We start from the raw sequence: 27,929 nt of genomic DNA, 5'->3' as shown, positions 1-27,929 counted from the left end.
GCCATTGCCACCTGACCTTGCTATTGCACCTTTCTCTCCTGCTGCAACATCAGGTCAGGGACAGCATCTGTGTCCCTAGCATCACTGGCACACGACCTGCACTGAGAAGCTGTCAGTGAAAGTTGGTGAATGAATGTCTGAAAGAATACATAAATAAATGAAGTAGAACGAGACTTGGGGAAGGAAGAAGTGAGCCTACAGCGGGCAGGCCAATGATGAAAGAGGAAGCCAGAGAGGAATGGAGTAATGGAGGGAAGATACAGGTCACGCTGGCAACAAGTTATTCACCATCAGTGCTGTTTACTGAGATCCTTCTGGGTGCTGATAGGATATAAGTAGAGGTGCATTAGAGTGGGTGTTAGGGACCGCCCCTCCCCCCAGCAGACATCCTTAGGGCTGCAAGGATCTAACCTGCAGAGGGCAAGGCAGGAGTGGAGCCAAAGATGTATGGACCATGGAGCTCCTGCCATAGTCTTCCCTTTTGTTTGTGAGTCAAGTAAGCCCAGCCCTTGCAATCCCAGATTTACTGCAGGTGAAACTAACTGGCCACCACCCAAGAGAAGGTAGCTGGTGGGCCCAACAAGGCCAGAGCGGTGGGGGAGCGTGAGCAAAACCAAGAAGTGGTGGATGGGAGGTCCAAGCCCCTCTCCTTTGAGCCTTCCTCTATGCAGGCCACCCCCCAGACTTCCCTGTTCTGGGAACCAGGAAATCCTCCTTTCTAAAACCGGCCTGAAGCTGGCTTAGGGTCATTTGCCACCCAAAGGGTGTGCACCTGGGTGGATCTGTCATCAACACTGTTTTCCAGGTGGGTGAGATCCTGAGAAACACAAGAAATGCTACTCGGAAGAGGGCCCAAGGTCAGAGGTTCAGGGCGGGAAAGTAAAGGTAAAAGGGTCCCAGCACATCGATGCCCCAGGATGATGCGGGAGCCTCAGGATGCAGAGTCGTCGGGGATGCCAGGACACGCAAAAGGGGAGTGCATCGGGAAGGCCACCCTCCTCCCACGCTGCAGACCACCCCGCCTTCCCGAGCCTTATCTCCCTAGCCCTTCCCAAGCGCCCGGTAGCTTAAGCGAAATCGGGGGCGGCAACTGGAGGTCCGCAGACTTCCGGGCAGGAGTGTCCGCGCCGCGCGCAGCCAAGCCGACGCGCGGAGCAGTGCGCGTGCGCGCTAGGCTCACTTCCGGTGCTCGGACTTCAACTCCCAGGGTGCACCGGGCGGCGAGCCTGTTCAAACCTACNGGCCCGAGCCGCCCGGCGCTGCATTTAAACCCACGGCGAGGCGGCTTCGTTTTCCGCGGCCGGCGAGGGTGAAGCGAGGGCCAGGCGAGGGCGAGAGTCCGTGGGCCCGTGACCCTGTTCACCGCCGCCCTTCCTCCGCAGGCTCCTCCCGGGAAGCCGAGATGGACGCGGCCGGGGAGAAAGGTGAGCGCAGCGCGGCGGCTGGTTGCCGGGAGGCTGGGGGCCGGCGGGTCGCGCCCCCGGCAGCTGCCGGTGAAGCAGCGGCCTCGCCCGCCTAGGACCCCGCCGGGCCCGCTGCGCAGAGGTGTGCGCGGTGACCTGCACGTTTTCTCGTTGGTCGCTGGCCGTCTGTTTCCTAAGACTGGTTAGGACCGCGGGGACCGTGTTAGCCGGGGAGCCTGGCCGCTGCTCTGCGTCCTTGTGCCCTGGTGGTTATCAGAGGAGAGAGCAGGACATCCACGGAAGGTCAGCTGCCCCTCAGCAGCCCTCGGGGAAACCCCCGGAGGCCCAGGCTCCCGTAAAATGACATGGTATTTGCATATAATGGAGGCGTGTCCTCCCAGTGCCCCCAGTCATTTCTAGACCACTTAACATGCCCACTACAGCATAAACGCCACCGGTGTCCGTAGTTATCAGTCTGAATTAGGAAATAATGACGAGAAAAAGAAGTCTTCAGGTTCAGGACCGGCTCAGTTGGATTCAAGTATTTCCAATCCAAGGTTGGCTGTGTCCACAGATGTGGAAGCCAGGGGATTCAGGCGGTGGGCCAGCTGTAAAGGTTATACCCTCTTTTCCTCTTAAAGCATTTTGACATCCTTTTGTCTTTTGTTCCCCAGGACACTCAGGTGAGGCAGGGGCACTAGGTATGACAGTGCCCTCAGCATCACTGTTGTGCGGAATCCTAGAGACTACCTACCAGTCATCATTGCTTCTTCATCTTGTCTGGAAGGCTGTTTCCTCTGCACTCGCTCCTTCCTTTTGTGTCCTCCCTTCAAATCAGACCCTCTGACGACATACTGAACCCCACTGCTCCTCAAGGGCTTCACCCCTTCCTTTGCCCTTCTTCACCTCCATGTTTTTGCCTGTCCATTAGATCACGCACATTATCCACATGCAAATATGTTCCCTTGTCTTCGCATCTTCTCCCTTACCTCTCCACTGCTGTTCCTTGTTCAGAGCCAAGTTCCTTCTCCTTCCATTCCAGCTTCTGCCCACACCCCCTCCAGTCAAGTTGCTATTATCAGTTACTAAAATTCCACATTGCCAATTCTTTTGCCATTTTTCTGTCCACATTTAATTAACCAACTTTCTAATAACATCCCACCTCCTTTCCTTCTGGAAACTTCCAAGGCTCTCTTGTTTTTCCTCTCCTCCCTGACCTGGTGAATTGGCATCTCTCGGCAGGTTGCTCTTCCTCTGCCATCTTTACAAGCTGATCCCCCTGGACCTGGCCTGGGACCTCTTTGTACTTTCTGCCGGGTGGTCATCCCATGGGTTTCTGCCCTGTCTGCTTTGTGGACATGCTCAATTTTAGCTCTCTTCTGGGCTCTGGTCTTGGATAGTCACCTGTTTGGCAGCTTCACATGAATTTTTGGCACCTCAATCCTAATGTGCTCCCTCACCACACCCCAGTCTTCACTGGTTCTTGTTTGTCTTTCCCAGCAAAGTAAACCGCCCCTCTGTTTACCCAGCTGTGTAGGCTGAGAACCTTCCACACACATTCATCACCAATCACTGTGGTTTCCACCTTAAGAATGTATTTATTTTTATTTTTTTTAGCTGTAGATGAACACAATATCTTTATTTGTATTTTTATGTGGTGCTGAGGATCGAACCCAGTGCCTCACACATATGAGGCAAGTGCTCTACTACTGAGCTACAGCCCCAGCCCAAGAATGTATTTCTTTTTTAAAAGAGAGAGAGAGAATTTTAATATTTATTTATTTATTTATTTTTTAGTTTTCGGCGGACACAACATCTTTGTATGTGGTGCCGAGGATCGAACCCGGGCCGCACGCATGCCAGGCGAGCGCGCTACCACTCGAGCCACATCCCCAGCCCCCCAAGAATGTATTTTTGATCCATTCTCTTTCCACCTCCATTCAGAAGCCACTACCCTGTTCTCAACCACCTCATCTCGCCTGCGCCTGTTTGTTCAGTGTTTTAATCAGCTTTTTCTCTGCTGTGACCAAAACACCAGACAAGAACCACTTAGAGAAGGAAAAGTTTGTTTTGGCTCACAGTTTCAGAGGTTCAGCCCACAGTCAGGTGACTCCAGCTCTGGTCCTGAGGTGAGGCTGAAAAAAGGAGCAGAGGACAACAAGGAAGTAGAGGGCTCCACTGACCAGGGCGGAAATATAGCCCCCCGCCGTCACACCCCCAGTGACCCACCTCCTCCAGCTACACCCTGCCTACCTACAGCTAACACCCAGCTAATCCTTAACGGTGGCTTAATCTGTGGACTAGGTTACAGCTCTCAGGACCCAATCATTTCACTTCTGAAAATTCTTGCGTTGTCTCACATGAACTTTTTGGGGAGAGCTCGTCTAAACCATAACAGCTAGTTTGTGCATTTGTAACTGCAGCTTTGTTTCTGACACACTGTACACGCAGCCAGGGAACCTTATGCTTTAAAACACAAGTTAGATTATAACACTCTCTGAAAGCCCTTCATAGCCTTACGTTGCACTTGAATAAAACGAAGGCCCCGTGCCTGGCTGCAGGCCCCCTGGGATCTGACCTGCTTACCTTCTACCTCTTCAGCATTGCTGCAGCCACTGACCTCTGACCAGTTCCTCAAACACTTTATTTAATTTCCTCAGAGTGTCCCCTCTGTGTGTTATCTTCTCACTGTGCTGCCTGGTGCATGCTGGAGGGCCGACACCGTGTGTCCTGAATCTGCCTGGCACCTGGTGGATGACGTGGCTTGTCAGAGCTCCTGAGTCTGCAGAGTAATTGAGTCAGGCAGCCCAGGCTGGAAGATGCTGGCTTCTAGCCCACCATACTTTTTTCCACAGTAGACAGTAGAGAGTTTCTGGAAGTGACCTATAAAATCGATTTCCTAAGTTGAGATTGTAAAAAGTGAAATAGAGCCCTTTCATCTTTGTTCCTTGTTCACCTCCTTGCCTCTTCCAAAAGTCATTGATGTCATCAATGTCTTGTATCCCCTGCTAGAGACACTTTGTGCAAATGCCAGCCTATATGTAGACAGTGCCAGTATATTCTCGTGGAGCACATAGAACCCTGTCCTGCGTCTTGTTTTTCACACTTAATTTATCTTGATGATTGTTGTGTGTCAGTATAAAAGGCATGTTGTTATTTTTTTGTACCTATGCAGGAATGAATTGCAATTTGATTCATCTGCTAGGTGAACACTGAGTCTATGCTTATTGTCTTGCTGTTACAAATGAGTACATTCACAGAAGTGGGCTTGCTGGGTCCGAGGGCCTTGCAGTTTTACTGTGACATTTCTGCCAGGTGGCCCTCCACAAAGCTGCGGCGAACTTTGCCTTGCACAAAGCGTCTAGGAATTGTCTCTTTCCGTGCAGTTTTGCCTACAGTCCATCAAACTTTTTGCTTTTTGCCAGTCTAACAGGTGAAAAGTCAAGCCTTAGGGAAGGTTTCTTTTCCAGTTTCTTTTGAGTGAGACTGAACTTTTTGTTGTATTTAAGAACATTTTTATTCATTTTCTGTGAAATTTGTTTCCATTTTTCCATTAGGTTGTTAGTTGTATTCTTAGCAATTTGTAGGTATTCTTATAAATTAGCCCTTTGTGAGATAAGTTGCAAATAGCTTCGTTCCTGCTTCTTGTTCCTTTTAACTTTGCTCATGGTGATTTTTGCCACTTTGAGATTTTACAAATTTTTATATATTTGAAAATCAATTTTTTTATGTTAAGGCTTATGGTTTGGTGTCATAGTTAGGCCTTGGTACTCCAAGATTAAAAAGCAATTTCCTCTTGCTCCTTTAAGGCTTCTTTTTTATTTTCAATTGGTTTTTGATTTATTTGGAATTTGTCCCGATATGTTATGATATATGGATCAAACTTTCTGCCCATTATGTCTCCTAACTGTTCATTGTGTATGTGAATGATTTGATTGCCATGTAAGAATTTTGTCCTTGGGAGTGTTCTTTTATCCTTTTACTATTCATAATAGCTTTCAGTTGATTTTCTGAGTCTATAACTGTAGCATTGGTGCACCCTCAAACTTTGTCTCCATGTTCTTTCCTTTATCTGTTTATATTGGTCAGTGTGTCCAGAACATTAAGAACTGTGGGGTCTGGCAACACTGCCTGGTGCCTGGCTTTAATGGGCTTGTTTCTGTGGCTTTCTATTAAGCCTAATGCTGGCTTGTGTGCTGATTTACATGTAGATGGTAGCCACTGGTACTGTTCGTTAATATTTCTGTGGATTTTTTGGGGGGGGGGTATGTGATGAAATAATACCTCTTACCCACTTGAAGTTTAGATTTGGTTTAGGTGACTTGCTTGGCCAGTGAAATGGGAGTGTGGTGTTGTGTGTCCCTTCTGGGTAAATGTCCTTAAGAACCAGCTTGGAATTTGTTCTTTCCTCTTCTCCCTGTCATGGGAACCAACTGTGGTCCTGATGTTGGAGGCTCAGTCAGCCCAGGGTCTGAAGTGGGGAGGCCATGGAGCAGGGTCCATCCTACCCTTAGCAGACATCGTCTGAGTGAGAAATTTGTCTTTATTGTTTCAGCCAGTTGAGCTTGGGGATTCTTTGTTATATCAACAGTTAACCTATTCCAGCTGATAAGGTACATTTGCTATTGCCTTAGAAGGAATACTTTTTTTTTAATATTTTTTTTCATTGTTGATGGCCTTTATTTATTTATATGTGGTGCTGAGAATCGAACCCAGTACCTTACATTTGCTAGGCAAGCGCTCTACCACTGAGCCACAACCCCAGTCCAGAAGGAATACTTTTGATTTTATCCCATTGAACCTAATTTTAGCTTTTGGGTTGAGATGACAATTTCCTTGTATGATTAAATACATCTATTACTTTTTATTAAGACCCTTTAAAATCAAGAGTATATGTTGCATTTTAGCATATGCCTCTTCAAAGTATATGCTTACTCTTTAGTTCTAGTAATATAATGGTTATATTGCAACATTGTGTTGAATTAAACCATGTTACACTCCTGAAATGAAATGAGTTTGGTCAAGTAAAGCATTATTAGTCTTTAATGTGCTGCTGGATTCTTCTGCTATTGTTCCTGTTGAGGACATTTTTGTTGACACAGTAAGACTGGTCTCCAGCTACCTTTATTGAGCAAACTTCACAGTTTTTGTTGTTGTGTTTTTGTTTTAGTATTTTTAATTATGGATGGACAAACACTCTTATTTATTTATTTGTTTATTTTATGTGGTGCTGAGGATCAAGCCCAGTGCCTCATGTGCTAGGCAAGTGCTCTGCCCCTGAGTCACACCCCAGCCCCCTTCACAGGTTTTTGGTATCACTGTGCTTGCTTTATAGAAGCAGGTTACCAGGTTTATTTCATTGTCTTCTGGAGCAATGTAAATAGTGTTGGAATTAGATGCTCTTACAGAGCTTTGATAGAATTATCCTGTGAAACCAGCTGGGGTTGTTTTTTTTCCCTTAGGATAGGCCTGTAATATGTTTCTCCAGTTATTTTATGATAATTGAACTACTAGGATTTACTTTCTTTCTTCTGGACTCAGTTTATAAATCATCTTGGATAAGTATAGTAGAAAACCAAATATTTTCCTGGAAAATGATTCGCTTCAGCCATGTTCATAGGCATAGTGCCAGAAGCTGAGCAAACTAGCCTATGAACCTTTTCACTTCTCTCTGGTGGCCATTGCTGTCTAAGTTCTTTTATGCTTTGGTGCTGGAGATTGAATCCCGGGCCTCATAGGAGCTAAGATTTTGCTCTACCACTGGCCTACACCCCCAGCCTGTCTATATTTTTCCTTGATTAGATAATTAGGACTGTTTAACTAAGATTTAAGTAGGATGCCAGTGTATTTTCAGATTCTCGGGGTTTTTATTAAATATGCTTCATTGTTTATTAAGATTAAATAAGACGTCTGTGAAAATGCTGCATATTTAATTACTGAAGTAGCAGTTCAGTGCATTTCAGTAACTGTTTGCTAAACATCCAGGCCCTTAGCTGGACATTGGGGAATTTGAGCACATAAGACATTTGTTGTCTTGGAGGAACTTTGAGCCCTGCTGGGGCCAGAGAGAGCCCAAATGCCCAGGCTAGTGCAGCCGGGGGGCGGGGGGGGTCAGGTGCAAAGGCTATGGGAGCTGTGGCATGGGGGCTGGAGGTGGGGAGCAGTTGCCCCAGCTGAGGGACCCACTGACCAGAGCCTGGGGTCTGTTAGAGGGAGCTGGGTGAAGGACAGGGCCAGCGGAGGCTGTGATGGAAGTATGGGCGAGGGGATCTGGAAGTGATGGTGTCAACAGGTACTTTTTGAGTCTCTACTCTGCATTTCAATTGTATTTGAATTCATTGTTGAAAGGTGAATGCTCTTATAGAGGTATTACAGAATGGGTATTTTGTGGTTTATAAGAGGTGAATTTAGCCACCTTTAATCCAGCAACTCAGGAGACTGAGGCAGGAGGATTGCAAGTTCAAAACCAGTCTCAGAAACTTAGTGAAGCCCTAAGCAACTTAGTGAGACACTGTCTCAAAACAAATAACAGGTAATAATAATAAAAAGGACTGGGAATGTAGCTCAGTGGTTAAGCACCCCTGGGTTGAATCCCTGGTACTAAAAAAAAAAGGGAGGGGGGAATTTAATTCTAAGGGAGCTGAGACTGGTGGTTCTATACCTGAAAATGACTTAGCTCATCTTGAAAAGCCAGCTGAATGATTTGGTGAATGCATTTTTAGATTATATCACAAAAACAAGGCTTTGTGCTTTTGGGGTGGTTTAGCAAACCCAGAATTGCTGGTGCAATTTAAAAAAGAAAATGGAAAAAATAAGCTCCCTATGAAAATACCACTAAATTAAAATAGCAGTAGGTTATACTTGGGGGGTGAAATTTCCTCATGGCCCTCATAGCTATAGAGATTGGTAATATTTTCCTGTTTCACCTCAATCCTAAAATAATTCAACATTGTTCCCCCAGGTATTCTTTTGGCCGATGAAAAATTTGACTTCGACCTCTCATTGTCTTCTTTAAGGTAAACAAATGAGTTTTCTTCCCTTGCTGGGGACCCAACCACATTGAGTAAAGTCTTTGATTTGAGTGCCAGTGTTACGAATGATTAATAATCCTTTTCTTTAAAAATAGTGCAAATGAAGATGATGAAGTCTTTTTTGGGCCTGTTGGGCATAGAGAAAGATGTATCGCTGCCAGCTTGGAATTAAATCATCAGATTGCCCAACAGCCTCCCTTGCCAGCGTCTGATGGTCCCTGCACCTTGAGCCCCCTCTCGGCCGAGAAGTTCGTGGAAGTGTACAGAGAGGCTCGCCTGCTGGCTCTGCAGCTGGAGAGCCACAGCCGAGAAGAGGGGGTCCCAGCTGCAGGGGCCGGGAGCTCCTGGAGCCAGGGTGTGGAGAGGTTCATCCAGGAATCAAAACTAAAAATGAAACTCTTTGAGAAAGAAGAGGAAATGGAGAAGAGCCCCAAGTCACTTAAAAGAGAGACATACTACCTGTCAGATAGCCCCTTTCAGGGGCCGCCACCCTCGGGGGAGCCCCTGCTCCCAGCCTCCTCCCTGGCCCTGCCCAGCACCCCTGCCCGTGTGGGCCCTGTCCTGACACAGGGACTGCCCTCCTCCTCTCGTCCTCTGCCAGGGGAACCAGGTGCTATCCGCCCCCCGGATCAGGGAGTGCCTCCAAAGAGGGTTGCCAGCAAGCTGCAGCTGCCTCGGGCTTCATTTGTGAGAGGACGGCCCCTTCCCTCCGCATTAGAGAAGGTAGACAAAACCACACGGCACGGCTTTCCCTGGGGACCCAGGCACTCCTTGCTTCTCAGCCTCCCACCCACACCCTGCCATGGAGACCTGGAGGCGCAAGATCTCTGAGGTCCAGAGTGTGGGATGGGAAGATAGTAGTAGTGGGGCACGGAAGCGACAGCTTGGGAATGCGCCCTCAGAGCGCCTTTCACACTGGCTTCTGTCACAGCACTGGGTGTCCCACCACCGGGATGCATGTGTCTTAACAGATACCCTCTTCCAGAAGTTCCCTCCTCGGGTGTCCACTGGGCATGCTCCTTGGCTGTGACTTAGTGGCCACTGGGTATGCTGCTTGGCTGTGACTTAGTAGCCACATGCTCCTTGGCTGTGACTTAGCTTTACGCTGTTTTCCACTTGGGCACTGAGTGGGGAAGAGCTGTCCTGGGAAATGGTAGTTGACAGGTATGCCACTGGGGTACGTTCAGCTAACTCTGGGGAACTGAGGGTCTGGGAGGCTTGTAGAGGGATGGCCAGGAGAAGGGTATGCCAGATGGAGACCACAGCCTGCTTTCCGGCCTATCTGATCCACCTCTTGCTCCTCCCGTGGAGGAGAGGTCTGAGAGACTTGGCAAGGCAGGTTATTGAGGGCCTGCTGCCCTTCCCAGTGCTGCCCTGCTGTGGGCAGCAGTGATAGGGAATGACACTGTGGGCTGCTTTAGGGTTAGGTGAGTGCAGAACCCACTGTGAAGACCTGCCTAGAAATGCCCTTTCCCATTCTTAAACCCATCCTCTGACTTCCTGACCATGATCAGAGACCTGACCTTAGGGGTTTGTGAGTATAGCACAGATGGATATAGGGCAGGATTTGCGGGTTTAGACATGTGTACTCAGAGCAGAGATTCACAGCAGCATTATTATAATGGCCAAAAAACTGAGCCAACCCCAAGTCCATCAACTGACAGTGGATAAATGATGTATATTCAGACAGTGGAATTCTTTTGGCAATAAAAAGGTGTACTGCTGGGCACAGTGGCACATGCCTGTCCTGGGAGGCTGAGGCAGGAGGATTGCAAATTCAAAGCCAGGCTCAGCAATTTAGCCAGGCCCCAAGCAATTTAGTGAGAACTCTCTGAAAATAAAAAAAATAAAAGGGGCTGGGGATGTGGCTCAGTGGTTAAGCATGCTGGGTTTAATCCTCAGTACCAAAAAAAAAAAGTTGCAGTACTATACATGCCTTTATACAGATGACTTTTGAATACATGATTAGTGAAAGAAGCCAGATGCAAAAGGTCATATATTGTTTGACCATTTGATGAAATGACCATCAGGAGCACATTATAGCAGAAGCCAGTGGGTGGTGGTTGCCCAGGACTGGCGAGGCTGAGAGACTGTTTAGGGGCTGCTAATATATATGGGTTTCTTTTAGGGGAATATGTTCTAAAACAAGCTTACGTTGATGGTTGTAGAGAATTTCAAACATATGAAAACCCACCGAGTGTAGGCTTTAAAATGGTAGTTTTGTAATGTAAAGCGTAACTTGGGTGTTTAGATGCTGCAAGGGAGGGGTTGCTGCTGCACCCTCGTGACTGTGAGCATCTGCCGCTCCTGGCTTATTAACCTCCTTGCTGTTTATGTGAGCTTGGAGCAGTCGAATGCCCTTGTCCCTAAGTATGTTGGGAATTTATTTTTTGTTTGATATCTGGTCCGAGGAAGTGGCTTCCTGCACTAGAATGAGATTTATTGCAGTTGGGTGGCTTCTCTGGTAGAGGTGAACTTCATCATAAGCTTTGTTGTGCAGCATTTTAGAATCTGCATAGCTGGAGCCAGTTTATTGTCCTTAAGTGAGGACCCAACTGAGGAATGGCTCTGGCAGATCTCTCTCTGGGGTTACTTCATGCTGTTTTTGACAAGGAGGCCATGTCATCATCAGTGTGCGCAGAGTCATTTGGTGGAGGACGTGAACCTCACTCCTTTGCGCCAGCTGATGAATTGAGGAGCATGATAGATCTGGGGAGGAGAGGCAGGGTCTGGGGTCACTTGAGAAGCCTCAGCATCTCTGGATCTTGTTAAGGACTACCTAGTTCTCCTATTTCAAATTAAAAATTTCAGCCCAAGACAGAGGGACCAGCTAGTCCTTCCAGGGTGAAACTCCTAAATGAAAAGCAGCCTCACGCGGATGTGCTCCTGGACAAGCCCAGCTTGGCTCTGGATGCTGTCAGCCTTCCAGCTCACGGAAGCCACCTGGGCCAAGGCAAGCGATCACTCCCCATTCCTAGCAAGGTGAGTCGGCCAGGGCCACAGGGGCTGTAACTTGCCATACATGGGAACAGGGTAGCAACTTTGTTTATTAGGGGTGTGATTTTTGATTAAAGTCAAATTAGGAAAGTTGAAAACATTGTCCACTAGAGGCAGCTTGGTGAAAAAGTCTTGTGTGCGGGGGAAGGTCCATCTCAGAATGGTGGGATGTCCCCTGTCTACCTTGCGAGGCCCCTGCAGAGGACGTGGTGAGATGTTTTGAGCTGCAGCTCTCCAAAGGCATGGAGACTCCCACCTTTTGCCATTTATTTTCTGGTATTGATCAGATGGCCATCCATGTGTAAAGATCACTGGTGTTCCCTCTTAAAGTGCCACAAATTGGGCCGACAACAGCCAATTTGGGGTATGAGTTGGAGCCCACAAATCTACATTTCAATTAGTTTCCTCATCTGTTCCTCAAGCGAAGGTTTGAAGACTGCAGTTGGAGAAGCACAGCGGCCTCCATGTCCTTGGTCCCCACTCGTGTGCGTGCACTAGCTGCACAGTGAGCACACTCAGGACAAAAGCTGCATCTGTGCTGGACACGTACTGGCTTTTCCTCTTGTCATGATCCCCTAAACAATGCAGTGTCACCATTGTTTACTTCACATTAGGCACTGTAAGTCATCTGGAGGTGGCTTAAAGGTAGGGGGACGTGTGTAGGTTATGTGCAAATACTATGCTACTTTATATAAGGAACTTGAACATCTGTGGGTTTCGGTATTTGCAGGGTCCTGGGGATAATCCTCCATGGATACCATTACCAAATTAAAGATGATAATCATTAAAGTATTACAAATTATTTTAAAAGCCTACTTTGGCAGAAGTAAGTATGGATGGATAATGAAATCTTTGCTGATTCTGTTCTTTAACATTTTGTCTCTGTGGGGGCTAAAGAAGACACTATTAAAGCTACCTGGCTATACTGGCAGTCTTACAAGGAAGTCCTCTTCTTCAGGGTCTGTTTCCAGCAGGACATCCAGTGTGTGTGCATCTCCAGCAGCAGGTAAAGGTGAGCAGCCAGTGGCTCATGCTTAGACCCACTAACCAGATGAGGCGTGGACAGCCAGCCAACCCCTGTTCATTAGGCTGAGACTATTTTTGTGTCCTGGCTCAGCAGGAGGCTGTGGAGGGCTTGCTCTGGGCTGTGGCTAGGCTGGTGGGGAAGATAACTCCATCCCTGCCCTGGGGTGCTTCCCTCCAGTAAGGAGATGGGTGGCTCTTGAAACGTGCACGTTTCAATGCTGAGATGCAGAAGGGTGCTTGTTCCAGCCTCGTGTTCAAGTAGTCAGACACCCATGTTAAGACACAACTGTCCCGTCAATTTGGGGCAGGTGTCCCCTGTGATTTCTTCATGTATTTGAATCCCTCCTGTCACACTGTTCACATTCAGGCTCCATGTTTATCTTGCTGAGCCAAGGCTACCATCTAGTGGGAAAGGGCAGAATTACTTGTAGGCGGCAGGAAAAGCATCTTTTTCTGCTCTTGAGAACTAAATCCTTTTCATGTTATATATGCAGTGTAGAATCTGGCCAGAGTCCACTGAGGGTTTTTTTTCATGAGACATGAAAAGTATGATCTCTTGAGTCAGACCAATCGTGTTTAGAATCTGGACCCTGCCATTCGGTGATTACAAGAAAATTGACAAACACATGGGCACACCTGTAATCCCAGCTAATCAGGAGGTTGAGACAGAAGGATCGAAAATTTGAGGCCAGCCTCAGAAAATTAGCAAGACCTTGTCTCAAAAAATTAAAAGGGCTGGGGGTGTAGCTGAGTGCGGAGTACTTATGTGAGGTTCTGGATTCAATCCCCAGCACTGTCCAAACAAAGTCAGCAGAGACGGAGAAGTCCGTGTCCTGACTTTTACCACCAAGGTGACTGGGAAGTACCCTGCTAGGTGCCTGGCTCTTCTGTGGCACATGTACACTTTCTGAAAACAGAAGCCCTTGGCCACTATGCAAGGTGTTTTGAGCTGTATCTTGCTGCACTGTTTCCCTCACCAGCACCACTATTCTGTTGAGACATAGTGAAAGGTCAAAAGTTGGACCAACAGCAGCCATCTCGGGGTGTGAGTTACGGCCCCCAAATCTACATTTCAGCCAGTTCCCCCCGCGCGTTCCTCATACAGAGGTGTGAGGGCTACACTTTAAAAAGTGCAGTTGGCCTTCCAGGAATGGGCTTTGGGTACATTTATTGTGCTTATTAAACAATGTGATGTTCCTGGGTCTCCTCTTGCACCTGAAGCAGGTGAACTTGCAGGTGATCCTGGCAGCAGCTCCCGGCCTCTGCCAAGCACTGGCAAGCCAGCCAGAATGGCACCGGCCATGCCGTGCCCATCTTTGCCAACAGCCCCCACAGGGGCATCCTGCAGGCCAGCAAGGAGGGCCAACACTGCTGAGTCCATGGACGGGCAACCCCGGGCTCCCAGCACAGCACCTCTCGCCCTGCCGCAGACCCCAAGAAGTGGAGGCCCAAGGCTGCACTCTAACTCCATGTCATCCTCTTCCCAACCAAATAAAATTGGAAGTATAAGAAGGCAAGCTTCTTGTCTAAATTCCAAGACGAAGGTCATACCCACCCCTTCAAATCCGTCTGAAATGCCTAAGTTTTCTACTGGTAAGTAATAGATAAATTTTAATGGTTTTAAAATGCTGAAGAACTCCTAAGTTTTGAAACATTATTCTGGATGGTGGCGCTCTTGCTTTCTTGCTCTGTAGCCCTCAGGGAGGGCTCTGCCATCTGCCACTCGTGTTGGCTCAGTGACCTGGCTTGGGGTTCTCCAGCCTTGGTTCTCGTGTGGGACACGCTGCTCCCACAGCTCCTCCTCATGGCATCCTCTGCAGCCTGCGTGGATGTCTGAGCTCCTTCTCTGATGTGTGATGGTGTTGCTTAGATCTCTGGGGCTCTTGGTTTTTCCAACCTTGTTTTCTATTGCTTCAGTCTTGATTGTTTTTGTTTCTCCGGTTCTTGTGATACTTACGTTTTCTTTTTCTTTCTTTTTCTTTCTAAACACTTTTTTTCTCTTTTTGCTGGGGATGGAACCCAGGGTCAATTTATTTATTTATTTATTTAATATTTATTTTTTAGTTTTTGGTGGACACAACATCTTTGTTTGTATGTGGTGCTGAGGATGGAACCCGGGCTGCACGCATGCCAGGCGAGCGCGCTACCGCTTGAGCCACATCCCCAGCCCTTTTTTTTTTTGAGAATTATTTTTTAATATTTTTATTTTTTAATTTTCGGCGGACACAACATATTTGTATGTGGTGCTGAGGATCGAACGCGGGCCGCACGCATGCCAGGCGAGCGCGCTACTGCTCAAGCCACATCCCCAGCCCTTACATTTTCCTTTAACTCCTTGAATGTATTTAAAATGGTTGTTTTGAAATCTTTCTTCTTATCCCATCTTCCCTATCGTTTGGGAGTCTGTCCCACAGACCTTTCTCCTGGTGATGGTCTCATTTTTCATGGCTCATGTTATCAGTTGTATGTCTTTGAGGAGCTGAGCTTCGGCTTGGCAGCAGTGAATGTGCAGACTAACCTGATCCTTCCCAGGCTTCCTTTGAGGCCCTTCTGGGGCGGGTCTAGAAAGGCGCTGGTGCCTGCAGTGGTCCAGCTGCGCTGCCAGTGGCCTTGCCATGGCCTCTGCTGATGGACCATGCTCTGCTGGCTCCACCCCCGGCTCCCAGTGGGGTGCCTGCCCTGCCCTGTGACTCTAGAGTTCTCTGTAGCTCCCTCCTCTCCAGCCCTTTGCCCCTCAAATCCCAGCACCTTAGCCCTCCCAAGAGCTCCAGTCACTGTTCCTCCAACAGCAAGGCTACCCTGTCTTCTGGGTCCTGTCCACCAGGTGCCTCCAGCAGGGCTGGTGAATGGACCTCTCTGTTCTGCCCGGGGGTGCTGGCTGGCTCCAGGCACTAGCAGCATCGTTTTGCCAGGAGTTGAGCCTTTAGCAGTTGCTAAAGGCACAGAGTCCAGAAGGAAAATGGTAACAAGAGCACAGCAAGTCCAGTCTGCACAGCGGCTTGAACCAGAACGGAGGCGACCAGGCCAGCCCTCCCGGATCAGGGAACTGACTGTCTTGCCGTCTGTGGTCAGGCCTCAGTTTCCAGATCCAGCACAAAGCATTAACTGTAACAGACGTTTTCTTATTTAGCCCATAAATAACAGAGATTCAACTAGGATGGGGCTGAACTGAGAGAATGTTGTAAAGAGGACTGCGGGTGCAACAAAAAGTCGTGCAGAGGATACTGTCAGAGGGCTCCTCGAGTAGGTCCTGTCAAGTTGCCAGCAGTGGCTATTGAATATGAGATTTTAACTACATCGTTGTCCTGACAAGTGAGAAAGAGCTGAGCATAAATAACAAATAACAAGGGCAAGCATCTTATTTTGTCTAATTTTGATATGATTTGAACTGTGACATCAGTTTCTTGCCCAGAGTATGGTCTGAATGTCTCTGGTTGTAGCCCCAGCAGTTTGGCACTTTCTGAGCTGCCCGCACATCAGGCCTGGGCTCGTCCTTAGAATTCACAGCAGGTTGTCCAGCTTCTGCTCATGGGGCTGTGGGAAAGTGCAGTCCCGTTCTTAGTGACTCCGGGAGAAAACTGGATCAGAGGAACCTAGAAGAATTCAGGACCCAGTCTGGTCTCCAGGTAGACAGAAGCCTGAGGACATGAGCAGAGCCTGTTCCATAACAGACGTGCTGTAGTTTTTCTTTAGAAACATAATTTTTCTCTCTAGAGAAATCCTTTTTTTTTTTTTTAAACTAAAGATAACAGAAAAAAACAATTTCTTTACAAAAGGAGTTTAGTTCTGGCTCGGCTGTTTCCTGTGGCCAGAAGAGTGATTTACTATACAGTAATCTCAGAGATTTCTTGAGCCTAGAAGGCAAACCAAGGCAGACACTAGATCTTCACCTGTGTCACACCGTCCCTCCACTTGTGTCCTGAGACTCCAGAGCCTGCCAGGAAGTGACAGTTCACCCTCGCTCATGCAAGGTTGCAGACCCTGACTCCAGGCATACCATGAGTGTTTTCACATGTGCCAGCATCCCCCAGTATGTCCTGTGACGGAGCAAATCCTTCCTGAACTTGTGCAAATAACCATTTGCCTTAAGATATGAATAGTGTTTGAATTTGGGAGGAATCGAGTAGGGAGAAAAAAAGTACATAATCATCCCAACTTTGTTAACAAACGTCTATTTTATCAAAACTAGATAGCGTGAGAAGTTGTTTCTTTAAATCTAGAAAATAAAAACATTTAGGTAAAAATCCAACAAGATGTCAAGTAAACGACAGGTAAAGCTGGAGACTCAGTTCGTGCTGACTTAAGCAGTTAGCTCTTATTCTGTCTCGTCCTCCTGAGCAGTTTCATGAACTATCACTCCCTTTTTTAGGGTTCTGGGAATTTCTGTGTAGTCTGTTGACCTTACAGTTACCAAAAACCTCTTTTCAAGAGAACTTGTCACTGTTCCATGGATGTGATGGCAAATGCTTTTAGAGAAGAATCAAAACTGTGGCTGACACAAGACACGCCTCTGAGGAGAGTTTGGCATTCGATGGTAGATTCAGTTACTGAAGCACCAGCATTCTAGAACAGTGGCGCTGTCACTCCAGGACCATCAGGACGTCCACACCAGTTACACAGCCTTATCAATCCAAGTAAAGAAGGCTCACTATCGCTTGATTATTTGATGGTGCTTCCCATACAATCCTACATACCAAGAACCCCCAGCTAGTTCATTACATCTGCAAAATCAGAGAGAACGATTGAGGATCTCAAGGGGCCCAGCTGGAAAACCAAAGTCAAAAAGATTTAATTTAGGACTTTGATCCCAGGAAATATGCCAAAAATGTCAAAATAAGATTACAGAACATTTAACCAGGATGATTTAGCTAGTTATAAGGTGATCACATTATAAACAAAGTGATCAAAGAACTTAAAAGGAAAGAGATGTTAAAAAGAAAAACAAAAAAAATTTATCCTGTTAATGACTCTTTCCCTAAGTAACCAAAACCTAAGGCATAAGAAATCACCTGGACACAGCAAGTCTTTGCTTCCTGGGCCAGCTTCCAAAGGGTCAAGAAAAGCCCTGTGTGGCGGTTGCTCCTGATGGGAGGCCGATCACACAAGGAGGAATCCAGCTGACGGGCCCAGTCAGTGTGATTAGCTGTGCAGAGGCGTCCGGGGGCAGAGGCAGGCCTCATGCTGAAGGAGCTGTGTGCAGGGACAGCAGCCTCTGGGGAACAGAAGCAGCACCTGAGATTTTCTGTTTTCATGGAGCACTTCAGATACATCAAGAAGAGCCTTGAGTGGAAAATCCCATTGTTCTGGGCCTAGACAAGCATTTTAGGTCAGGCCACAGAGCAGGGTCGGAATTGGCAGGCATCTTGCGGGGCTGATTGGAGTCCTCGGAGCGCCCCAGTTACACGGAGCCAAGGAGGAGAAGCTGCCGGGCAGACCACAGGGCCAGAATCAAAAGCTGTAAGTTCTGACTGCGAGCAGATGACTATTTCAAGAAAAAAGTGCTGCTTTAGAGATGCAGAATTGTTAGATTCAGGTCTTACATCAGCGTGTTTATGCTCAGTTTTTGGAAAAACTTACACATGGCTTTCTTTGAATTCTAGCCAACTTGGTCCCACAGAGATCCCCTAAGATTGGCTCTTCACAGACCTTCTGCCTTTATGAACTGCTTCAATGTATCCTGTCCTGTCTTTGTACTCCCTTCCTTCTGGAACAATCCAATGCTACTTTAGGGACAAAAATCGTATCCTGTCTCACAGATTCTTCCTCGTGCACCTAACATTCCATTTCTTTTCACTTTCCTCACCTTTTTCCTCATAAGTTCTCGTCTTTCTTCTACTTCCTAGTCCTTTCTACCTTGTTCTTATTTCCTTTCTAAAATTTATATTTTGGAACAATCCTTTAAAAAATCTCCAGATTTAGATAAAAAATTACTCCTTATAAAAATGTATATTTTTTGTAGTTTTATTGAAAACATCTTAATTTCCTCATGTTCTTTGCATATAGAATTCCGTATATTAATTAGAATTTTCAAGTCCTAGTGACCTTAATCTCTAGAGAATCTCAGGAGGACAACTGTCTTGAATTGCCCGCCATAGGTGAATAGCTTATGAGAACATGCTTTATCATTTCTGGAAACACGGGCTTTGTCCTAGGGAAAAAAAAAAATTTTAAATGTGGAATAGGACCTTCTTATTAATAGATATACAAATGCATAAATTATTTTTATATGGAATTTAAGAAACCAAAGTTGAATTTACATTTAGCAGTTGATGTTTCTATATTTTAGCTTACTTAGAAATGACTCAGATGTTTTGTACATATGTTACTCAATTTAATATTAAGACTTACATGACATTTCATTTATAAACATTAAACCAATTATATTCACCTAATTGATTTTTTAATAATCATACCTAGATTACTCATAAAACCTAAGTTATTAGACAAACACAGTCATTATTTCCTTGTTAAAACAATAACAAAAACAAAAGACAAGCCTAGCGGTCAAGTCACCCCCCCGACAGACAGGAGGCGCGGGCTCTGCCTGGCACTTCCCTCTGCATGTTGGTTGTCAGTCAGACGTGGACTCCAAGGACCCTGAGCATCTGACAGATCAGCAGACCCTGCCTGCCAGCAGCCAGACAGGAGCGAGCCCGTGGTTCTGAGCATACCCTCATTTTTATTTACCAGCGAACTTTAAACCAACTTGTATTTGAAAGGTTGACTGTGGTCCTGTGGAGCAGAAGACATCGGGTTCATTCCTCCAGCAGTCTGAATTCACGTGAGCCACCTGGCGTGGAATTCCTCCAGGATTTCACCATGCAGAAACCACGGGCCGCGAGCACACGGGTGGAGCAAGAGCATACAGGAGCAAGAGCTTGTTCCTCCTGGTTTAGAATTTGAGTCATGACAGGAAAATACAGTAAATATATAAGTATAAAGTATTATAAATATGTAAGTGGAAAATATAAAAATATAGTAAACTCACCACTTTGTGAAAAGACATTTGAATCGATTATATTTCTAACAAATTGGGACAAGTGAAGGTCACCTGCTCAATGGCTAAAGGAGTTTCTGTTGGCCAGGAAGGCGCAGGCCAGATCTTGGTAATGGAGTCCCCAGGCAGCATGGTTTTGGAAAGGTCCTCCCTTTTCTCTGGTCAGCTTTTGTTTAGAGGGGGACACTCGGGTGCTGACACTTGGCTTGGGGTGGCTGCAGTAACAACCTCCAGGCAGCCTTAAATGGAGGGACACCTCCTCTTGCTTGCCAGTCTGCTCTGCTGGACTGCTGGAAGCCAGTGAGAAGAATTTCAAAAAATTGTTCTTAGAAGATTATTTGTAACTTTTGTTTTTTTCCTGGCTGGTGTGGTAGACAGAACAATTTTTATGCTGGACACAGCTCAAAGTGTTGACCAAGTCATTAGGTTGGTTTAAAAAGGGCAGAACTTTTCCTAAACCATCATCAGCCACACTTTCATTTCAAAAAGGAATGGTTCTTAGTGTGTGGGTTGCCACAGAGCTGCCACAAATGACAAAACCATTGATTTGAAGATTTGTTCTGTTTTGTTTTAGTTTTGTCTTGCTATCTCAGCTGAAATATTTTAAGAAAACTGCTAAGCAGGCTTTGTCCTGGCTTCATTTCAGTTTGTCTTTATCGTGATATCAGTGAAAAAGTCAGCAGATTCAGAATAGGCAAAGCTAAGATCTAGAGGTCAGAAGCCTCCCAAGGTGTGGAGCTTGCATCTGCAGCTCAGCAATGGATAGAACAAACCCCATGCTGAGAATGTGTCCTAATGCAGCTGGCTGGGGTCCCCCCGGGGGAGGGGGGGGGAACTGTCTTTGCACCTTAGTCCCCTTTTGTTTCCTACCAGTCTCCAAGAACAGAGGAAACCCCGGGAGCTGGGTCAAAGAAGGCCAGGTACAGGCCGCCCACGTCAGGGCGGGGCTCTTGTTTAACTCACAAGGCAGAGTGCCTGGACCTGAGGCTGCTCTGCCCTGGTCACGGAGACTGGCAGGCACTCTGGTGGCCATCAGGGCTGTCTGTGACAGACTTCCTGCAGGAGACTTTCTTTGTCTTGGGTGAAGATGGTGACAGCCATCCTTGTGGCTTTTAAGTGGCAGTCCTGGGCCCTCCATTTAAATTGTTGTTTTTGCTCCCAGAAAGTTTTCAGTGGCTCAGCGGTAGAGCGCTCGCCTAGCACATCGAAGCCCTGGGTTCAATCCTCAGCACCACTTAAAAATAAATGAGTAAATACATGCGTACATTAAAAAAAGTTTTTTTCAGAAATAGGAAAAGAGTAGAGTCACGTTATTTAGAGACACACAAGGCCAGGCCCAGGTAAGCCAGAATATAGGTGCTCACAGGAAATTTCAAACTAGGCCTGCAGATAAAGAAAACAGTGCACTTGGTGTGCATCACAGAGAGAATTAACAGAAGAAATGTGAAGTCCTCGCAGTGTGAGGTCTGTGGAAATGTGCTCACACGACAGTGTTCCGCAGGGAGGGCTCTCGAGAAGAGACCGCCTGCTGGAGCCCGCAGAGGGCGCGAGTCCTGTGTGTAAGCAGCTGCTCCAATCCTGATCCCGAGTGAAGTCCACAGGGAGCTGCCGCCAGGACGAGGGCCTGCTGAGAGAGGGTTTAGCAGGCAGGAGGGCAGGGGGCTGCCTGCCGGGCTCCCCAGTCCCCTCTAAAAGTGTGTCAGCTTCAGGTCCCCTTCTGGACACCAGAACTGTCCCCCTACCGGACAGTGAGAGGCTCCCCAGAGCATGAGGGTGATCTGGGAGTGACAGGCACTGCAGTGGGACACGCATGCCCTGCTGGGCTACGGGCACATCAAGGAGGCCGGGCCGAGGGGACGTTCTATTTAGGAGCACCCAGCGGGCCTTTTGAAGCAGTGGTCCTCAGTCCCAAGGGTGGAGGAGCCTGCAGTGTCCTTGCAGCTGAGCTCTTGGTGGGAGGTTGCGTGGCCCCTGGTCAGGCGGCCTGCAGGGTCCTGTGGTCGTGCTCTCAGGTACATGTGAGCCCTTCCTTGGCAGCCTCAGGGACTGGACTTGATTGTTTTTTGTTAGGGTTGCACAATCGACCCCATTTTGATCCTGCCAGCTTTCACAGATACTTTGAAGTTACTGGCACTGCTAGTCAGTACAGGTGCCCTCAACTCCCGACACCTCATTTTGAGCCTGTGTATGAGAATGAGCCGTTCTGTTGAGGGACTCAGGCCTCTTCCATCTTGTTTTGCCATGATTAGCTTCTCCTCCTCATGGTCCAGTATGGCTGTACTAGCTCCAGCCCTCACACCTGCTAGTGGGAAGATATCCTAGGTGAAGAACATACCCCTCCCTATCTTTCAAGGATACAGTACTTACTGCAGGTTGTCTGTCATTTCCATTTATGTCCCATTGATCAGGACTTAGTCACATGACCACACTTCCTGCAAAGGATGTGAAGAGTCCATGTTTTCATTGTGTGCCCAGCTAAAATTTCTGAATGTGAGGAGGAGAGTGCTTATTGAACAGCAGCCAGCAACCTCCCTCAGGTTGATGCACAGGGGACAAATGAAAGAGACCAAGCAGAGAGGTCGCTCAGGCTAACTCAGGAAGAGTTTGTGACCCCAGGGTTCAGTCACAGTGCAGAGGGGTTTAGGCAGGGATTAAGCTGACTTCCAGAAGATCCCCCCCTGGGCAAGGGCAGGGGCCCAGGCAATAGCAGAGGCTACCATCACCTGCCTGAGATGAGGCCGCAGTGGCAGGAACCCTTTTCCTTTGACCCGCTGTTTCCCGCAACTGTGCAACAGCACATAGATGATGTGACATGTAATTATCCCAGCGATGCCACAGCTCAGGAAAATTAAGGTATGTAGGGCCTTGCTGGGTTTGCCTGGCCTCCACCCACGCTTCTACCAGTGCAGGGAGTCGTGGCCTGGCAGAGGCGGTGGGCTGAGCCGCCCTCAGAGTCCTGTTCCTATCTGGTAGAGGGTGAAGCCCGAGGAGGCTGGTTCTCCTCTGCACCGTTGGCAGGTGAAGGCCCTTGCATTGGCTGAGGCTGGTGTAGAGGAAAGTGCCCTCACGTGACCCCACTGCTGGCAGTTTCCCTGTGTGACTCATCTGACCCTCGGTCCACCATCCTAGTGCCACCTGTGCTACAGGTTGAGAAATTAGAGCTAGGTGGAGGAGAACTGCCTGTTGGCAAGGACCCTCGTGTGGTGGCTTCCCAGCTGGTCATTCTGACTCTCGTGTACTCTTCTCTGGTCATAGGAGGCTCCCCAGACAGCAGGACGCCGAGGTCCTCCCAGGCACAGCGGCTGCAGTCATGCATCTCGACTGGCAGGTACTGGCCTCGCTCTGCTTCCTTTTCTTACATGTGTGTGGCTGAGGCTCACAGTGCGGCTGCCCCACGGCCATGTCAGCGTCACAGCAGGCGTGGAGTGCAGGCTGACCCGCTAAGCTCCCGCTGGATAGGACTGCTTCTGTGCAGTGTGATTTGGCGGTTCCCAGCTCTGGGCTGAAGGGGTTGTTGTGCTGAACAACAGGATCCCCTTCTGATTTGGTGGGGCTGGGTGTTGTAAAGGCTCCCAGGTGACTCCTTTGTGCCACAGTTAAAGGCCACCAGCATGGTACAGCTATTCAAGGCTCAGGGTTTGGAACCTGGTGCAAGCCACTGAATGTTCCTGACCGCACTTTCTCACTGGCTGGAGGACGGTCCAGCCAACCCAGCCAGCCTGCAGACTAGGCACACAGAGAGCAGGACACCAGGCCCTCAGGAGTTGCAAACATAGCCCCGCCCCAGCTGCCTTCTGTTGCTCCCGTTGCTGTCACTCGCTGAGGTTGGGTGCTGGCACGACTCCTGAGTGCTCTGGTGGAGTGGAGACCCCACACCCAAGCTTCTCAGCCCTGCCTACAGCTCACCATCTCTCCCTGGACGGGGGTGGGGGCACCACAAGGCTGCAGCCCACTGGGTTTGTCCCCCCGGGAACATGATGCTGGCGTCTGCCTGTGGCCAGGGCGGGGACACTGCTCTGGACTTCGAAGGCTGGGCTGGGCAGAGTAGGCCCTGGGCTAGGATACACAAGAAGGGCACTTCTGGCTCTGCCATGGACCAGCCTGGCTGTCCGCAAATCCCTTGATGATCTGCACTCTGCGGGGTAGACAGATGATTTCCCTGTAACAGAGGCTGTGCTGGGCCCTCCCACCCGCAGAGTGCAAGAACAAGCGCAGAGGCCAGCAGCCACTCTGGGGTGGGAGGAGAGCCCTGCCTCCTGGGCTTGCCTCCAGGATGCGTCTGTTGGCACTTGTTCCTGTCCTCAGGAGTCCCTGGTAGAGCTGGCAATGGCAGCAGTGGAGGGCTGGGGGCTGCTCCAGAACCTGGCAGAGGGCAGGAGCTTGGCTTGAGAGCCACCCTGACCTGCCGAATGTGTCTGCTTCTAGACTGTGTGTGTTATAGGGATGGAGCCCAAGGCCTTGCACTGCTAGGCAGCCACCTACCTACATCCCCAGCTTTTTTTTTTTTTTTAAATATTTATTTCCTAGGTGTAGATGGACACAACACAATGCCTATATTTTTATGTGGTACTGAGGATTGAACCCAGGTCCCGCCTGTGCTAGGCGAGCACTCTACCGCTGGGCCACAATCCCAGCCCCATCCCCAGCTCTTTTTAATTTTTGTTTTGAGACAAGTCCTTGCTAAGTTGCCCAGGCTGACCTTGAACTTGTGTTCCTCCTTCCTCAGCCTTTGGAATCACTGGGATTACAGGCATGAGCCACTATGCCTGGCTTTAGACTCTTTGAAGAGTATAAACATTGTCTTTAAAGGATGATAGAACCAATAGATGAAGTCTCCCCACACTCCAGGGACATTTCTAGTATGTCCTGGCGTTATTTTGAAATAATGTCTTACACTTTTGGGGCTCCTATAACAAAAATACCACAGTCTGAGGGACTTTAACAATAGGAAGTTATTGTTCACTGTTCTGGAGGCTGGAAACTGTAAGTCAAGGCCCCAGCAGACGTGGGGTCTGGTGAGAGCTTGCTTGGCTGTGGCACTCCCCCCCGCCAGGTCTGCTTGTGGGAGGGTGGCCTCCTTCATGGGAACATTGATTCCGCTCACAAGGGCTGCTCCCACTGGCCCGTCACTCCCCAAGGCTCGTCTGCTAGTGCTGCCACTTGAGCTAGGGTTTCAACATAGGAATTTGTGGTAGGCACATACCTTCAGACCACAGCCAGTAACAATCGACTCAGCGAGAGGACCAACCAATAGTTAGTGGGTTATCAGAGTGCAGAGACTGGCATAGAACCAAGCACCAGTTCTCTGATTCTACTCCCCATGTGCCCCTTTGACTGTGGCACGCAGTGAGACCTGCCTGTGCGTTCACCTGTGTGGCCAGGCTCCAGTGAGTCTGAACTTCCTGTGGAGATGATCCAAGCTGTCAAAAGTGACTGCTGAGGGACTGGGGCTGTGGCTCAGTGGGACAGCGCTCACCTAGCATGCCTGAGGCACTGGGTTTGATCCTCAGCACCACATATAAATAAATAAAGAAAACAAGGTATTGTATCCATCCACAACTAAAAAATATATTTAAAAAAGTGACCGCTGAGATTCTTTTGACTTCCATGTGTTTTCCTACCCCTGTGAAGTACAGCCACATCTGAAGAGATTCTCTCTTCCTTGCCTGTGGGTGGGGGGAGCTCTACCCACCAGAGGTCTCGTGGTGGGCTGGCAGCAGCTTGGGGTCTGGCGCCTGTTGAAACCGTGGACTTGCTCTGCGTCAGCACGCTGGCACATTGGATTCCAGTCTGTCGAGGCCGTCTCTGCTCAGGGCTCTTCTTTGTCTTCACCAGGGCCATTGCTCACAGCACTCCTGCAAGACGTTCATCAGGGCCAACTTCACAAAGCCCGTTGAGCAGCAGAGGGACGCCCACGAGTGCGCGACGGGTGTCAGCACTGCCCACCCCTGGCGGCTGGCGCCTCTCTGGCCTTCCTCTGATGACTCCCAAAACCTTGCCCCGAGCTCTGGCTTCCCCGCTCTGTGCACCTGCTCGGAGACTCTCTTCTGAGCCTCAGAGGAGATCTGCTGTGAGGTGAGACAGGTGACAAGCAAGGTCGTCTCTAGTGCCCCAGACCTCAAGACTGTCCCCTTGCCAGGGAGGGTGTGGTCACTCAGGAAGCAGGCTGGAAGAAGATGGGCTGCCCCAAAGAGAGGAGGGCCCAGTGGTAAAGTGACTGCAGAGTATAGGAAACTTGTCCTCGGAGTGTCCTGAGCCTTTGCCTATGAAAGAAGACACACTGTGCTCATCTGTGGACATCTGCTTTCCTCAGTTCCCCCAGACCATTCAGCTTCAGATTTGAATCAGGTGTGGGGGCTGCTGGCCCAGTGCACCCAGCCTGGTGCTGAGGCCACTGTCTAGTGGAGGCACGAAGAGACGTGCCCAGTGGCGGGGCCTGTTACAGGGTGGAAGCCCAGTGCCAGGCCTGTGCCTGGCTGGGACCCAGCTGGGGAACGCAGTGCAAGCGGGTGTCTGCGCCAGTGGAGCAGGCAGCAGCCCTCCTGAGCCTGAGGGACTGGGTCTAGGAACAGGGAGGTCACCTTGGCTGCCTCATGGGGACGGGCAGAACCCCTGCATGCAGCCTTCACTTCTGAAAGGGACAGACTAGGCACCAGGTGAAATCCACAAGTAGAATGTTCCAGCTGAAAGGAACCTTGGAAATCCCCAGTCTTCTACACAGGAAACGGGGTCTGAAGGGGCAGCTGTCCCCGCGGTAGGTGGCTTTCTCTGACAAGCTGGCACCAGGGCCAGCCGCTCCCCAACACAGGACACTCCTCCAGAAGCGGTCTGCCTCCAGATCTAGCCAGGTGAGTGAGCATTCTAGAGAAATCCAGCCTGTTTTCCTCTGCTCCCACAGGACTGAGGCGAGGGGAGCGAGCAGCCGCAGGGCTGGTGGCAGGCTGGCCAGCCTGTCACCCAGTGGCAGCCCTTCTCCTCCACCCTCTGTGCCTCAGGCACTTCATTTTTCTCCGGAGAAGAATGAGTCTCCTTTCTCAGGAGACTTCACAGGAGCAGCACAGGTTGAGGCCAAGCCGGGGGAAGACACCTGCCCTGGGGAGGTACGCAGATGCAGGGGTGGTTGACTCGGAGGGTCACAGGGCCACTCTGGAGGCCACTCACCCCAAGGACAGAGTCCTGCAGTTCATCCTGCCACCTGGCCTCGGGTTCCAGTGGGCCCAAGAGGGGTGGTCAGAACCTCGGGGCTGTAAAGGGGAGAAAAGCAACACCTCTCAACTGTGTATGGCCGCGGAGCTGATCAGAGCCAAAGGACAGGAAGTGGGAGCAGGGCAGTCCTTTGTGCGAGGTGGGTGGGCTGGTGCACCCTGCTGCGGCAGGCCCAGCCTCTTTCTTTGGCTCCAGCTGTGGACCCTCGGGGCATGAGCAGGGCAGAACAGTGCTGGACCACCTTCCGTCTGTCCTGCCTAGGCTCTTCTCATAGACATCGGGCTGGGTCAGCTCACCATCACTCCTCAAGTGGGAAGCAGGCCCCCAGCAGATCTCCCCCTCATCGACTTCTGCAGCCCTCCTGAAGCAGATGTGGCTTTGGGATCTGCAAGCAGACCCCTGATCGACCTCACCACGAACACTCCAGATGTGAACAGAAACAGCGTGTCAAAAAACAGTGTGTCAAAACCTTTGCAGGCCGAGGGACAGGTGAGAAGTGGCAGGTGATTCCTGCTGGCTTCAGCCTGGTTTGGTTCCTCGCCCCAGGGCATGGCATGGTGGCCCTGAGGATTCTTGCTTGGCCTGAGCTTCTTGAAGTTCACCCTCTGACGCTGAGTGGTGAACCCCTGCCAGGCCTTGGGGGCAGGGGTCATGTTCCCAACTCCACACCCCCCTGGTGTGCAGAGCTGGGAAGGAGCATGAGTATGTGAGGGCCTGGGGTCAGTGTGTGTGGGCTTAGATGTGATGGTCGAGGTTTCCTTTAAGTGGACCTGAACCGGGTGATCCAGGGGGCTGAGTTGTTGGCCTGCCCAGGGCAGCTCCGCTCACCTTGTTGTCTCTGCCCTTCCAGCTGATCGACCTGGGCTCCCCTCTGGTCCAGCTGAGCCCTGAGGCTGACAAGGAGAATGTGGACTCACCGCTTCTCAAGTTCTGATACAGCAAGGTCCTTGCCTTTAGTCTTTGTTGAAAGAACAGTCGTGAAGTGGCTTTTGAAACAAGTTTTAGAAGAAATTGCATTTGACTTAAGACAATTTTTTTAAAAACCCAAAGTACACTCACTGCAGCGGGCAGGGTAAGGGACCAGGGCTGTGGAGTGTGGCCTGGGTCTCTTCCACAGCTCCCTCCTCCCTGTTCCCACTAGACTATGGTATAACATCTAAATTAAGGATTTTTATTGAACTTTTTTTTGTAAAATAGCAAGGCACTATTTTAAAAGTCAAAAGTTTGTATGAAAAATTATATGTATTAAAGGTTACCTTGATTTTCAAA

The 27,929-nt window shown here is 49.1% G+C and overlaps 1 protein-coding gene and 2 long non-coding RNA genes across 7 annotated transcripts; 1 reads left to right on the top strand and 2 right to left on the bottom strand.

Moving 5' to 3' along the window:
* Positions 1-1,227: 1,227 nt before the first annotated feature.
* Positions 1,228-27,929, top strand: Gtse1 (G2 and S-phase expressed 1). Of its 4 annotated transcripts, none has more exons than XM_048802996.1 (11): positions 1,228-1,424; positions 8,365-8,419; positions 8,530-9,157; positions 11,246-11,416; positions 12,329-12,437; positions 13,682-14,050; positions 22,710-22,782; positions 25,290-25,529; positions 26,353-26,554; positions 26,922-27,149; positions 27,511-27,929. In XM_048802996.1, exons 1-11 carry the CDS (start codon positions 1,403-1,405, stop codon positions 27,592-27,594), a joined length of 2,181 nt encoding a protein of 726 aa, XP_048658953.1. In that variant the 5' UTR covers positions 1,228-1,402; the 3' UTR covers positions 27,595-27,929. The 4 variants fall into 4 exon arrangements, with proteins under 4 accessions (XP_048658953.1, XP_048658952.1, XP_048658951.1 ...); XM_048802995.1 differs by having other exon boundaries at positions 13,679-14,050; XM_048802994.1 differs by having other exon boundaries at positions 12,329-12,443.
* LOC125616786 lies at positions 24,998-26,465 on the bottom strand. Of its 2 annotated transcripts, XR_007347529.1 has the most exons (3): positions 26,036-26,465; positions 25,484-25,717; positions 24,998-25,309 (listed from the first exon to the last, which is right to left on the bottom strand). It is a non-coding gene; the product is annotated as an uncharacterized LOC125616786 (long non-coding RNA). The 2 variants fall into 2 exon arrangements; XR_007347528.1 differs by having other exon boundaries at positions 25,484-26,365.
* Positions 26,731-27,617, bottom strand: LOC125616785. Its single transcript, XR_007347527.1, has 3 exons — positions 27,489-27,617; positions 26,957-27,081; positions 26,731-26,864 (listed from the first exon to the last, which is right to left on the bottom strand). It is a non-coding gene; the product is annotated as an uncharacterized LOC125616785 (long non-coding RNA).

The sequence above is a fragment of the Marmota marmota genome, unplaced genomic scaffold (genome assembly GCF_001458135.2).
Source record: "Marmota marmota marmota unplaced genomic scaffold, marMar, whole genome shotgun sequence".
Taxonomy (NCBI): Eukaryota; Metazoa; Chordata; class Mammalia; order Rodentia; family Sciuridae; genus Marmota; species Marmota marmota.
This window is presented reverse-complemented; position numbering and strand designations above follow the sequence as displayed.